At 38.0% G+C, this 13,702-nt stretch overlaps 2 protein-coding genes and 1 long non-coding RNA gene across 5 annotated transcripts; 2 read left to right on the top strand and 1 right to left on the bottom strand.

Annotated features, from left to right (window-relative positions):
• Positions 1-300: 300 nt before the first annotated feature.
• On the top strand, positions 301-6,820 carry LOC109198002 (scavenger receptor cysteine-rich type 1 protein M130). 3 transcript variants are annotated; one of them, XM_019353696.2, is made up of 8 exons: positions 301-3,018; positions 3,195-3,230; positions 3,319-3,642; positions 4,559-4,834; positions 4,942-5,235; positions 5,693-6,016; positions 6,220-6,345; positions 6,439-6,820. In XM_019353696.2, exons 1-8 carry the CDS (start codon positions 2,949-2,951, stop codon positions 6,498-6,500), a joined length of 1,512 nt encoding a protein of 503 aa, XP_019209241.1. In that variant the 5' UTR covers positions 301-2,948; the 3' UTR covers positions 6,501-6,820. The 3 variants fall into 3 exon arrangements, with proteins under 3 accessions (XP_019209241.1, XP_025760380.1, XP_019209242.1); XM_025904595.1 differs by having other exon boundaries at positions 301-3,230; XM_019353697.2 differs by lacking the exon at positions 4,942-5,235 and having other exon boundaries at positions 301-3,230.
• A 454-nt stretch (positions 6,821-7,274) lies between these two features.
• LOC109198003 (leukocyte elastase inhibitor-like) lies at positions 7,275-12,210 on the top strand. Its single transcript, XM_025904594.1, has 6 exons — positions 7,275-8,184; positions 8,517-8,698; positions 9,771-9,911; positions 10,254-10,371; positions 11,536-11,678; positions 12,193-12,210. Exons 2-6 carry the CDS (start codon positions 8,522-8,524, stop codon positions 12,208-12,210), a joined length of 597 nt encoding a protein of 198 aa, XP_025760379.1. The 5' UTR covers positions 7,275-8,184; positions 8,517-8,521.
• A 1,098-nt stretch (positions 12,211-13,308) lies between these two features.
• LOC109198005 (uncharacterized) lies at positions 13,309-13,662 on the bottom strand. The gene is made up of 2 exons (XR_002058995.2): positions 13,575-13,662; positions 13,309-13,495 (listed from the first exon to the last, which is right to left on the bottom strand). It is a non-coding gene; the product is annotated as an uncharacterized LOC109198005 (long non-coding RNA).
• Between the last annotated feature and the right edge of the window lie 40 nt (positions 13,663-13,702).

Raw genomic sequence — 13,702 nt, 5'->3', positions numbered from 1 at the left:
GTAGTAAAACCAGCTCTCAGCTACCTTCTGGTCTTTTATTACTGCTTTCTTCCTTATAGACTTTGTTCGCATTTTACTCTCATTCATCACTGGCCTGCCTCCTTCAAATGAAAAAAAAAAAAGAAGTAATTATCTCTATGATAGATAGATTCTTAGAACATAATGATAGAGCATGTTGTGAGACTTCAGGTATCAGGTATGAGGAAACGGTTCTTGATTTGCTGGATTTATATCTGATTATTCTGATTTCTTCTCCAGCTTGTCCTTTGTCCTTTCCCCCTGTACTCCTAGGTTAATCATTTACATTTATTATTTTTAGTTACTTGTTTAATTTAGCTGGTTCTCTTTCATGTTCTGGTTGTCTAGGTCTCCTCTGTGTGTCCTCCCCTGTGTTCCCTTTGTGTAGTCAGTCATGTTAGTTTCTCTCTCACTCTATCTTTGTCTCACTCTCACACTCTGAAAGATTTGGCTGGGTACTGTAAACTACAGTACGTGAAGTGCCAGACATTGTCATAGTCATTCTCTAATATCATTTGTGAGCTCTGAGTAAAGCTTTGATGTCATTGGCAACTGATAGTACAATTACATCAATGTACTTGCGCCCTCATATGCATACTCAAGTAGTTACACTGTGAGACAAACCACCTCATGCCTGTGAACTACCTGTGGAAACCAAAAAAAGATTCTTTGGCAATTTTGGCATGGCAAATATACAGAGGCAAAAGGAAAAACTAAATAACTATTCAAGAATTAAACATCTTGTTTTAGTTATGAGTGTATATTATTTAGGAACAAGTGTATCCATGAGAGCAACAACTGATGTTTCAGTCAGCTAGTTTCTCAAGAGGGAGAGGAACAGTTGGGTTTTCTGCATTACAAAATTGTCAGTTGTGATGTGTTACATAGTTAACTGTATGTATCATCAGGAGGATTGCAAATCAATTAAAAATTAAGAATTTGTCATTACAAAACAGCTCGTTAAACTTTGTAATTTGTATTTGAGCCACTAAATGATTTTTCAGAAGAAGTGTTTGTGGAGTTTCCAGCTGTTCAGTTAGCCTGTTTAATTACAGTGGACATGGCAGGATTTCCCCTCTCCATCATTAAAACTTTCATTATTAACATACTAAAAGTTTCTTACATCACAGGTTAGTCGAGGAGGTTACTAAGAGACAATTTATCTGTTACACTGATAAATGAGAGTGCTTGTCTGCTTACTAAGCTCTAAACATTGGGGGGGTCAAGATCTCTTTCTAAATAAATAAATAAATCAGGGTAAATTCCCAGATGATTAAACATGCAACTATTTTGCAGGTAATACCTGAAACGAGTGAAGAAAGTCAACAGCCTATTTATGCAAGATAAGTCATAATTTTATTGTGTGGGGTGTATTTTGGTTGGGTCTGATTGTAAAGGATGAATCTAAACAGGCATGAGTGAAGCTTTGTGATAAAACACTGTTTGAGATGAAAGGCGATAGATTGCTTTGGATTTTCAGATTTCAAGGACTGCCTGCCTGCCTTGCTCTGACTGAACACCACTAAATTGTAGTGCATACAGTACAATAAAGTTTTAAATGTTTGGATTGTTAATCTAAATATTACATTATGTGTCTGTTTGTTTGACAGTAGACAAAAAGAAGAAAAATCTTAATTAAGCTTGCTCTGTTGCACAATGTAATGGGCAGTCAGCTGCTGTTAGTGATACTGAAGAGTAAGAAGCATAGTAGTAAATACATTAAGAGTGATCTACACAATGCTCCAAAGTCGCACGTCAGGAGTGTTTCACTTTTTCAGTTTTCAAGCGCTCCAGAGAGGTCACGAGCATTCTCCCTTTTTAGATGACATAACTGAGTGGTTATGCATGTCTAACACAAAAAGTCAAAATTGGACAAAAGGATAATCCATCCATCCATTTATGGACACGTCTGCTGAGAAGATGATGTCTTACGATATTATATGATACGTGATTACTCTTAAATTGATTTCAAGAAGTGATTTTTTTAACTATATTTCCTACCTTCCCAATTACAAATATTTACAAACTCATTTGAAAAAAAAGTGTCAATGCTTTGTGAAATCTAAATAAAACAGAATGCAAATCAGGCAACTCTTATTTAAATAGGAAAATTGATAGTCTGTCCCAGTAATAATGATTATGGGCAGAACTTTGTGCTGTCAGAAACTGAATTTGTATAAGTTAAATTCAAATTTGAATTGTTCAGATTGAATCTGAATTGTAACTTGAATAAATGCTTTTTAGAACTGAATTTGAATAAGCCTAATTTGAAGTTCAATGTATTGGTTTGAAAATTATCGTCACTAAATTGAAATTGAATTTTATATTTTGAAAATGAATTCATTTGCTTTAAAACTTTATTTTATCCTTTAAAAATGTAGCTCTTGAATAATTTCAGTTTCACTTCTCACCATTCAGTTTCAGTTCCTAAGTTCAGTTTTTTGGGATGTACATCCAGTTCCGGTTCCAGAGTAATCGAATAGAACTACGTTTTAGCGAGGTGTACAGAAGGCATTGATTAGATGCCTGAACCACCTCTGTTATAATTTGGCGTGGACAGAGACACCACACATGAAGACACAGTGGTGGGAGTCACCGCACCGAGTGCTCCGATTACACTAGACATTCGGTTTTCTTGATGCACATACATGCACACAGATGTACATAAAAAAAAAAAATCAGGTCCATGTGAAAGGGAAATATTTGTATGTATTTTTAAGCCCAGGACTGGTAAATGTGTTGTTTGAGTGCTGCAGTTTGTTTTTGGTGCTCTAAAGTTCAGAGTTGTTCAGTATTACTGCTCTGTTACTTTCATGTAAGAAAAAACGAAAGAAAGAAATCAAAAGGAGAAGTGTTTCAGAAGGATAACCAATGTGAAGTGTTTTTGTAAACCACAGGCTTTAGTTGAATTTTCTGTTCTGATAAATGACATGATGCAGCAGCCTTTCTTCTCAGTCATGGAGGGCAGAGAGAAGAGAGTGCTTCATTTCTTGATCCTCGGTAAAACAGATTTTCCATAATGTTTAATGCTTTTCTTTATTGTAGAGACAGTATGAAAAAGTATTTCAGACACAGTTATCAATTTAAGTATTCATCACTTTACAACAACTTTTCTTACAGTATTTTTAGCCTGAATAACTGTTGTGATCATATTCTATGTTTTCATTTTCCCATAGTTGCTTATCTCGTGGCCTCACCTTCACCTTCTGCAGGTCAGTCTGTTCTAACCTGTCATACTTACATTTTTTTCAGTTTAAAGGCTTTTTTGCAATATAGTTCATATTGTCTTTTTCCACATAGGTCAGATCAGATTAGCTGGATCTGGGTCCACTCGGTGCTCTGGAAGAGTTGAAATCTATAACTCTTTACGTCACTCCTGGGGAACAGTCTGTGATGATGGCTGGTGGGACTTAAAAGATGCTGAGGTGGTCTGTAGAGAGTTGGGCTGTGGGATAGCGCTGCAGACCCAGTGGTCTAATCATTTTGATCAAGGTAGAGTAAATGCCTTCCGCAGTAATGTGGGCTGTTCAGGAAGTGAAACTTCTCTAGATAATTGTTTTTACGCCACCCCACTTAGTTACAATTACTGTAACCATGGTCAGGATGCTGGCGTTGTCTGTTCAGGTAAGAAACTTTTGCATGAAGTATATGGTTTTATCACTTCATAATAACTTTTTTTTTGTGTACTAATCAATACTTAGATTCTGGTTTCTTTTTATTCCATCATATTTTACTTTCCCAGTTATGAAAAGATGTTCAAATGTCTTGTTTTACTACACTTTGTCTTCTGAACATGTCTGCAGTTTAGTGCATATTTAACTAGATAACATCTCATTTGGATCATTGAAATATATTATTTTAACCAATTAAGTTTCTTAGTTAAACATTTTTTAAACAGTGTTGTCCAGTAAAAAAAAATGAAAATACATATCTTTAAAGGCAATTTCATCTAATTCAATTTTGGGCACACAGCAACTTCCACTTCAGAGGGAATTAAACACACCAAATTTAATGATGTTACTATGAAGGCCTGTAAATAACTCCTCATTTAAATGCCACTTAAAGACTGATTTAAAGACTTCTTCTTCAAAAAAAATAATCATCATTTCATCCCAAAGATCCTAAAAATATGTGGTGTTAAAATTGGACATCCCCCCCCAATTGTCCAGAGAGAAACCAAGTAGTAGCAGTGTATTGGAGAAGAGAAGGAGGCAGTACAGATTATTGTGGTATTCAGGGGTGAGCACACCTCCCTCATGTTTCTCTATGTATACATCAGAAGTTGGAGGTAGTGTAACCAGCACTAACAGTCCTGCACATAACTGCCAGCAGACACTAAATCAGATATAGCATGAAAAGAAAGAAGTGGGCTGGTAGTCAGCTGCAGAGTGGTTTTCAAATAGGACTCCTTAAATAAGATTTGCCATCTGGATGTATAAAATGGTATCAGCTAAGCTATCAGCCAGTACAACAGGCACTAAGATTATCTGATCTTAACTTGACTGTGTCCTGTCTTATGTAAAACTACATCATTTTTTAGAAACCCTCCCAGAGCCCACCATCTCCTTGTACAGTAATGAGGTCACCTGGGGTCAGGGCATCAGCATCACTTGCTCAGTCTCAGATAAGTTCTCAGGTGGAACTTTTATCCTCCAGAAGACTTCAGGCTCATTCAGTCAGAGTCAAACATCCTCTACGAGCTCTGTTACATTCAACCTTCATAATGTGAACTTCGATCATGATGGACTGTACCAGTGTCAGTACATGAAAACAAGCCGAAGGTTCAACTCTTCCTCTGTTAGACTCTCTGTTACTGGTAAGAAGAAAATCCACTTTGCCAAGTTCTTTGTTTCATTCTCTTCTTTCAATAATAGAATCAGTAACCTGGTGAGATAATGCTTTCATATGTTGATATTTTTTCAGTGAGTTTTCCAAAACCCAGTATCTCCATTTGCCCTGTTGGTGAGGTGACCTGGGGTCAGACTGTTGAAATCACATGTTCAGTCTCAACTCAGGTTTTAGGTGGATCGTTCACTCTGAGTCAAATTCAGGGTTCATTCACGAGGAGCCAAACCTCCAACACAAACTCTGCTACCTTCAATATTCCTAACGTGGACTTTGATAACGAGGGATTGTACCAGTGTCAGTATAAGAAAAGAGGCTCACGTCGTGAATTTAGCTCCCCATTAAGTGATTCGGTCAGACTCTCTGTTACTGGTAAGAAAAACAAATCATTTTTATCATAGATCCTTTGGTTTTGTTAAACTGTAACAAAGTTATTGAAAGAGTTTTTCAATCGTAGTTTTAAACATATTTAATTGTTGTATATAATAACAATGTATTAAAGGCTGAATCTGTAACTCTATAGTTTTTATTAACTTTGTTTATCTTCCATTTTCACTAAATGCTCTCAATGCTCCCACTGTAGCAAGGAGCAAGCAGACAGCATTAGAAGTTAGTTTTTGAAGACTGTGGAGCGTTTAGCAACAAAAGAATCAAATCTGAAGTTTGCAAAGATCTAAAAGAGTGAATTGTTCACTCTTTCATTCATCAAATCACAAGAAACATAACAAAAAATGTTAATGCTGCACCATAACTGCTGAATGTGTAAACAAGAAACTAAGTGTTGTTTGATTCTGCTCCCTTCTTAATCCTGGTACCTTTTATTCCCCAGTGAGACTGCAGACACCCAGCATCTCCCTGACCTCTCCTAGTGCAGGTCTGGTCTGGGGTCCTGAAGGTGCAGAGATCACCAGGGGTTACAGTTTTGTCCTCACCTGCTCCGTTAACTCCAGATTTTCCAGTGGACGTTTCTTTCTCATCTTCTCTGACTCCAACATCACAGACAGCAAGCCAGCAGTCAACAACTCAGCCTCCTTTAGTTTCCCTGTAGCTGAGTATGAACACCAAGGCAACTACAGCTGTGTGTATGAAGTCACAGTGTCCACACAGACATTCAATTCTACTGCAACAGCACCCATTACTGTCATCATTAAATGTAAGTATAGTATTAAATTTATGTGGGTGCTCCAGCTCCCTCTAACAGTCCAAATATATGCATGTATACTACATACATATACTACTGTAAATTCATCTAGTGACCTGTCTGTAGTGTGTCTTGATAGGAAATAGTAAGTGCCAATAATTCATGCAGAGCCACTCTCTATCTTGCATATTTGACAAAAATCTTTTCTCTCTTAGTTCCTTGGATGCTGATGGTCTCAACTGTAGTTCGTGTGGTCCTGTTGCTCCTGCTGGTCTTATTGGTGGTCTTACTGGTGCTCAGGAGAAGGAGACAAACACAGCAGGCCCACATCCACACCACAGGTCAGTGCTCACCAGAACAAACAATATATTAGATAAAACAGCAGCTTTGTTTTGATCATTACGTCCAGAAAAATCTCCTTTGCTGTGTTTCAGTGACTCTAAAAACCTGTAATGAAGAAGATGACGTCAGTGATAAGAAGAGAGGATCTATATGAATGTTGAGACAGTGAACATGTATTGTGATGAATTATTATTGCTGTTGCATTTTAGCCAGTCATAAATACGGAGGAAAAAAACAAACATTTGAACCTATTACAGATTACACATTTGGAATTTTTGTCTCATAATACTGCCTGATAAACTTCAGTGAATATAGTCCAATATTATGTAGCACAATATAGTACGTTTGGTAACTGATTTTTTGTGTCTGTAAAATGACAGTGAAATGTGTTATTTGTAATTGTGTGATACTTTAACCCAGGTGTGTCAAGTCCATAAAGAGTCACATGGGGAAATAAAAATCACATCAATGGCATATGTAGTCTGTCAGCATGCTTTCATTTCATTAAAAAATTAGATGCCTTGTGCATCATTTCCAGTCTACTCTAAATGAAACCAAAATCAACAGAAGGATTTTAGCAAGTAAGTCAAATAATATCACAGCCTTGTTGCAGATAAGGCTCTCATATAACAAACTCATATCAACCTGCGTTTAGAGCCTGAATTTGTGATCTACTGCCCGTATAAACAAGTACATCATGATGTAAAAGAAAGTTTAGTTTTGTTCTTTCACATATAGCTACAGGTTTTAGCTAGCCCGTGACAACTTGAAAATAATGTATGTAAGATACTTTCTTTTTTTAAAGTAAAGATTTTTTTGTCATGTAATTTACCTGAATTATACACACTAAGCCCTCTGGTATGCAGTACGGTATAAATAGAAAAAGGAAAAAATAAACTAGTTGCACATAATGAAGGAAACTTGCCTTTATAGTTCCATCACTTTGGCACCGTTGTTAAGAATCATAGCTCACTGTTGTTGAGCTTCCTCTTCAGTTTAGCAACTTTGTGAGCAGATTACAACTGTTTCAAGTCAAACTGCCACAGTTGCTATACCCTCTATAAAATGTCAGTGTAGATGAGTTGGTGAAATTATAGTTCAAAATTGTTTTTAGTTAAAAGGAATTTCTCTTTTAGCACATAAACACAGTGTGGTGAGAAGTATAAGGACGTTGAAAAGATGGTTCAGAAAGCTGCATTTGGTCAGATAGACAACAAACTCAAAAAAGTTAGCTTGATTTGTACAAAATGAAATTGCTTAGTGTTAACTTTTGTGTTGGACGCTGTTAGTTTGTTAGGTGTGGAGATGATGTAGAGGTTCACCTGTATGTTTATACTCTATCTATCTATACCACCTGGGAACTAGCTTTGGAAACCCAAACGTTTCTTTCATTTTAAAAATATAACGAGAGAAATAAAGTAAAGTTAACTCACTGTAATTGGTTTTAACCATTTTAACATATTTTTTTTTAAACACAAAGATTAGCAGTAATACACTGAACCATGGAAAGCATTCTTGTATTTATTTATGTATTTATTTTGTCTGTGTGGCTGTAAAGAAAATGAAAAGTGCAGTTCAGTTCTTAGTGAGAACAAAATGTGCCAGCAACTGGCATTGCCCTTAATGCTGTTTTGGGCTTGTAGCAGCATGCTTCAATACAAACCACTCTGATTTGTTGAGCATGAAGAGGCTGGAGCCTATCCCAGCTACAATGACAATACTTCCCAAAGACATTTAGGTCATGTGGGCCCCCCATCCCGGGTAAAAAACAAACAAACAGCAAAAACGCTTCAAGCAGAAGCCAGAAAAATTCCTCACCATCTGAAGATGAAAGAAAAGTGCGTGTCGCTAAGTCAAGTAACTTTATTCAGTTTTTCCAAATGTACTATATGCTATATTTACATTTCTGTTTGTAACTGTAATCCTATTATACTGTAGATTTTTTTCCATGTGCACTCAAAGAGTAATGCTAACCCTTTCAGCACTTATCTGGAAGCTTTGTGACTAAATCTACATACACACCATGTAGGATATCATTTGAAACAAAAACCCTGAATAACAGCCATTATAGTTTTTGTAGTTTTTAGGTAAAGTGAACCTCAGTTAGATTTAATTAATCTTGCTTGGTGCATTAAACAACTCACTGCCCCCTTTCTGCACCCCGCCCCAGAAACAATGGGCTCTGCAATCTCTCTGTCAGAGGCCAACAGTGCCTTCTCTCTGGCTTTGTTCAAACAGCTGAGCAACAACAACAAGACGGGAAACATCTTTTTCTCCCCGTTCAGCATCTCTTCAGCCCTGGCTATGGTGATGCTGGGGGCCAGAGGCAACACAGCCACACAGATGTCAGAGGTACGGTACACACGCTCACACACAAACACTAAAATTATAGTGCAGAATAGTTATTGTAGTGGTACTCATTTAACACATGCAGGATGCTCTGGTGTTAATTTGAGCAGCTGCTGGAAACCACTGTGACCATTATAACTGTATAAATGACCCTGACTTGTCTCCAGTGTATCAGTGTGATATTATTATAGTCTGAAACCTAATGTGAGCGACTGAGCTGGTTAGACATGAGGGCACAGGGAGTCATACAAAGTGATGATATTGGACCCTAAAAGAAGCTAAATGAACTAAACTCAAGTCAACATGACAACATAAATGAGCAAAGTAACTCCAGAGTAATGTGGAAAAATAAACTGAGACTGAAACCAAACCAGTTTTCTGAGATTTATTGACAGAAAGTTAAATCTTTCCAACGGGATCAATGCTGCACAAACAGTCTTCCTACTAACTTTGAGAAATACACAAAATAATAACAGCTCCATTGTGTGGATACAGTCTTTGTCTGTTCATCTGTAGGAAGCTGAGTTACCACAGTCATGTAGGGACCAGCCTGATATGAATGAAGACACAAAGTGAGCTTGAATACAGCTTACAATTTGTTGTTTTTCCCCATTTTCACACACTCAGAAAGTTTTAAAAGAAGGTTACAGTTACATACTGTTACTACAAGAGGTTAGGAGAGTGAAACACATACTAAGAAAACCTTGTCGATCAATAAATTAATTTCACTTTTGTTTGTTGAGAAACTAAAGTGATTTCTGTGTCTCCTTTAGGCTGTGACAAAGTAAGGTCTGTCTTTTGTTATTTGTGCCTTTTATTGGATAGTGAAGATGGAAACGCAGGGCTGTTGTGAGCACTTATTGCCGATGTCAGGCTAAGTGAATCCAGATAACAGAAAGGTTCCCTGGGTATGTTGAAGAAGTTGGGCACTCAGAGGAAACAAACGCTAACAAATGATCTAACAACAAAGAAAGAAATCAAAAGTTAGTTTGATTTTCTTTCTTTCTTGTTAGATCCAGTCCAGTATTTTCCTTCTGAGTCCTTCTTTGAATCCACTAATGTGTTTTGTCCACAGTGCTTGCAAACTGGGGATTGTTGGGGTGATGTTCACAGCAGCTTTGCCAAACTTCTCACTGAACTCAACAGGACAGATGCTCGATTTACCTTCACTGTTGCTAACAGACTGTACAGAGAGAAGTCCTGCCCCTTTACTCAGGTCTGTTTCTTCTTCTTATGTAGAGTGTGATTCTTCATGAGCTCGTGTGTTTTGGAGTCAATGAGAGGCAGAGACAGAAATGCTGTGAGTTCTGTAGAGAAGGATGATGAGAGCAGCAGGTCAACATGTAAGCAAGTAAAGTAGAAACTCTCATTGTACTCCTCTGGCTCCTCAGATGGTTCTGACTGACCAGAATCTGTAAGTGTGTTACTCATATGAGGCATGTGTGATCATGTGATTATAACTGTGTTTTCTTAATATGCCAGCCTGAAGTAAATCAGAATCAGTGATGTCAGAGACTTTGCTGGAGTCAATTTATAAATGTGTCGTCTGTGGTTTCAGGAATTCTTAATACAAAGCAAGAAACATTACAGCACAGAGCTGGAGTCTGTGGACTTCAAGAGCAGGTCTGAAGAGGTCAGGATTGATGTCAACAACTGGGTGCAGCAACACACACCAGGTGGATCACATTTACACATGTACACACAATCACTTCATCTAATGTCCAGTTCAAGTTCACATGTTTTTCATAAGCAGGACTCACTGCTCCTGCTAAGTCCCTCTAAGGGGAGGAGTGTGCACCTGTAAGGATACCATGAAAATACTGAATACATGTTTTTTTTCCTTCTGGTGTTCAGAAGTGATGGTAGATGTACTTAAGATAGTTTTAAAGAGTGAAAAGCTTACAGACCTATGACCAGGGTTTGTCAAAGGGCTCCTTCCACCGTTATTCCTGATTTAACCCACAGTGGGTCAAGCTGTTTCAGCAGTGATCTCTGGATCCCAGAACCACCTTCCTCAGTGTCTGTACAGTCCTCTGTTTACTTGTTTCTTTTCAGCCAAACCCACTCACTGCTGCTTCTCATATATTTTTAATCTTCTTGTTTATGTATCTTCATTTGATATTTTATCTCAAAGTCGTCCTGTCCCAATGTCTTAGGTCAATATGAGTTTAGGCAGTTGAGTTTAATGAGTTCTGTGAAAGTTGGACTACAGCACAGCTTAAAATACCATCAGATTTAATATTAACTCTTTCCTTCTATGAAAAGCATTTTTGGCTCCCTGCCTGTTTGTGCTGGCATAGCATTAATGGTAGTCTCATTCACTTCCAAGGTGGCTGCCAGGCACCAGAATACTTTGTTTACATCCAGATACAGATGTGTTGACCTTGACTGAAAGCTAAGCTCAAGTATATGCAGAGCATTGAGGGTGTGTATGAAGGAATTTATAGAGAGGAGCGCCATCTTGTGGAACAGCACATGAATGTAACTTTACCTGCTTACCTCGTTTATCTTATCTCGTGTAGAAAAGCAGAATTTTGAAGTACTTCAATATGAGTTGTTACATGTGTGCTGTAGTGATTAGCCAGAATTGCTCTGCATCCTTACTTGTTCTAAATATTCACATGTTGTGCTGATGAATAATATCTTCAGGTTTCACCAATAGTCAGAGAATATACTTCGATTAAACAGCATTTGTAAAACTCATCATGTTTCTCTAGCCTACAAAGGCTGAAAGAGTGTGGGGTCCATCATGTTTTCATAGATTTGTGGATGAAAACTTTGCTGCAGTCTTGGAGGCTTTACTTCTCAATGTTTACATTTGGTTTTACTTTGTTCACCAGGTAACATCACAGAGGTGGTGGATGAAGATGATTTGAATGAACTGACCAGGCTGGTGTTGTTCACTGCCACCCACTTCAGAGGCAGCTGGATTAAAGATTTCTCGTGGTCTGAAACTTATGATGCTCAATTTTGGCTCAAGAAGGTAAAAGTGCTCATAAAACAGAACACTGACTATGAAACTATACCTTGTAAAGTCTATATACCATTGCAGTTGTGGTTGGTCAACATGGACAGTTTCAATCATGAGCAAATATACAAGTAATATCTGTGAGCCGAAGCTCAGATTTCAGATGCTCTAAAGGATCGGTTTCAGTTTTTCTGCTCTTACCTCTGCGTGAGATGTCAGATATTGGCCCTCTGCCTCTGTTAAAGAGGGACAGCCAATCAAAATGGCCTCAAGGGAGGAGCTTTAAAGATGAGGAGCTAAATTATTAATGTGAGACTGCATTAAGGCCCAGTGTGAGATAAAAGTACTTTAATAAAAGTCATGAGAATACATCTGTGACTGGAATAAGTATTCATGACACACAGCTTCAAAGGCAAATTTTTGTCTCTTCATTTTCAGAGTCATTTAATTCACTTTTGCATCCAAGAAATATTTCAATGATATATTAAAAAATGTTTTTTTTAGGCAATGTAATTTCTTTTGTCTTCAGAATGACTCAAGGCTGTGAAGATGATGAAACAGGAAGAAGACTTTGCGTGTACCTTCATCGAAGAAGCAAACTGCAAAGTAACCATCATATTTATCATATTGATATAAATCACTGCATAATCAGATTTCACTGAGAGACTGAGTGATTGCAATGTATGTGTATCAGTAGATTTATGTGCAGTAATGTTTGACACCCTCTGCTGGACAGATTCTAGAGATGCCTTACAGCGGGGGAGTGAGCATGTCATCTTTTTACCTGCAGAGATCGAGGATGATAACAGGACTGGAGAAGGTAGAACACTTACACACTCGGGATGTTCCTGGTGACTCATTTCTTAGTCACTACATAAAGAAAAAAACTCAGACTAACCGAAATGTCTAAAATGACAAACACCAGATATTAAGTGAAATTTGAAAACTGCTTGACGTCAAAAACTGTGTAAACAAGTGATTTGAAACTTTTAATGACATTCTTGAATGAATCATGCTGCTTAACTGTGCAGGATCTCACATCGCACATTTACACTACACGTTATCCTTCAAACGGACGACAAAAGACAAAAACACTTCAAATATATTAACTATGATATGAAAACATGTTTCTACTAAAGATGCTCATTCATTACTGAAATATAAAGTAACAACTGAAAATGAATAAACTGCGGCTGAAAGTGTGCACATTGTGCCATGCATTATGTATGATGGATGTCGTTTGAGAATTCATGACAATCACTTCAATAAAAGTTTAAATTTAAAATATGAAACAATAATCATCCATCCATTTTCTTGTGCTTATCTGATGTTGGGTAGCAGGACAGCAGCCGAAGCAGAGAAGTCCAAACATCCCTCTCTCTCCAGCTTATCTGGTGAAATATCAAAGTGTTCCAGTCTGGCTGATAGATATTTCTCTCCAGCAGTCACAGTGTATGCTGGTGGGAACACCTTACCTGGAGGTGCCCCTTAACTGTCTCCTTTCAGGGAGTAGCACTCTACTCTGAGCCTTTTTTGAATAACTAAACTCCTTTCAGAGAAAGCGATTTTCCGTCGGTTGCCGGTGTCATGGCCCTGTGAAGTGGAATGGACTCATGCGCAGAACCAAAAGACCGGAGGCTTGAAATGATTTGCAAAAACTTTTATTTACAAGAATTCCTAACTTAGATACTCAAGACAAAAACAAGATTAAACTTTGTGCACAAGCGTGGTGTCTGTGAAGTGCTGGGCTTAGGCTAAGCATGGAACTGTCAGGTCACTAAACTGCTGAGGGCTGGAGTGGGGCAGGTGGAAACTGTGGCAGACCAGGGTCACTGAAACGAAGGACAGGATAATCAGAACGGTCCAAGGAGTTGTGAGAGTTTCCCAGTTTTATAAGCTGAGATGGCTTACGTGTTCGCAGGCGGGGATAAGCTGGAGGTGGAGGTGAGGCGAGGTCCGAGCGAGTACCGAGTCCTTTACAGGTGCGCAGGGAGGCTGGTGTGAATGGCAGTTTGCCTGAAAAGGATTAAGCAGCAGCT

Source organism: Oreochromis niloticus, unplaced genomic scaffold (genome assembly GCF_001858045.2).
Source record: "Oreochromis niloticus isolate F11D_XX unplaced genomic scaffold, O_niloticus_UMD_NMBU tig00002615_pilon, whole genome shotgun sequence".
NCBI lineage: Eukaryota > Metazoa > Chordata > Actinopteri > Cichliformes > Cichlidae > Oreochromis > Oreochromis niloticus.
Note: the sequence above shows the minus strand (reverse complement) of the source record. Positions and strands in the feature narration are given on the sequence as shown.

Excerpts from the sequence above, each read along its gene's own strand:
- LOC109198003 (XM_025904594.1), top strand. The coding sequence starts at position 8,522 with ATGGGCTCTGCAATCTCTCTGTCAGAGGCCAACAGTGCCTTCTCTCTG. Across the intron at positions 9,912-10,253 it reads AGTCCTGCCCCTTTACTCAG|GAATTCTTAATACAAAGCAA; the intron begins GTCTGTTTCTTC and ends CTGTGGTTTCAG. Across the intron at positions 10,372-11,535 it reads GGTGCAGCAACACACACCAG|GTAACATCACAGAGGTGGTG; the intron begins GTGGATCACATT and ends TTTGTTCACCAG.
- LOC109198002 (XM_025904595.1), top strand. The coding sequence starts at position 3,038 with ATGTTTAATGCTTTTCTTTATTGTAGAGACAGTATGAAAAAGTATTTC. Across the intron at positions 3,231-3,318 it reads CTCACCTTCACCTTCTGCAG|GTCAGATCAGATTAGCTGGA; the intron begins GTCAGTCTGTTC and ends TTTTCCACATAG. Across the intron at positions 5,236-5,692 it reads GGTCAGACTCTCTGTTACTG|TGAGACTGCAGACACCCAGC; the intron begins GTAAGAAAAACA and ends TTTATTCCCCAG.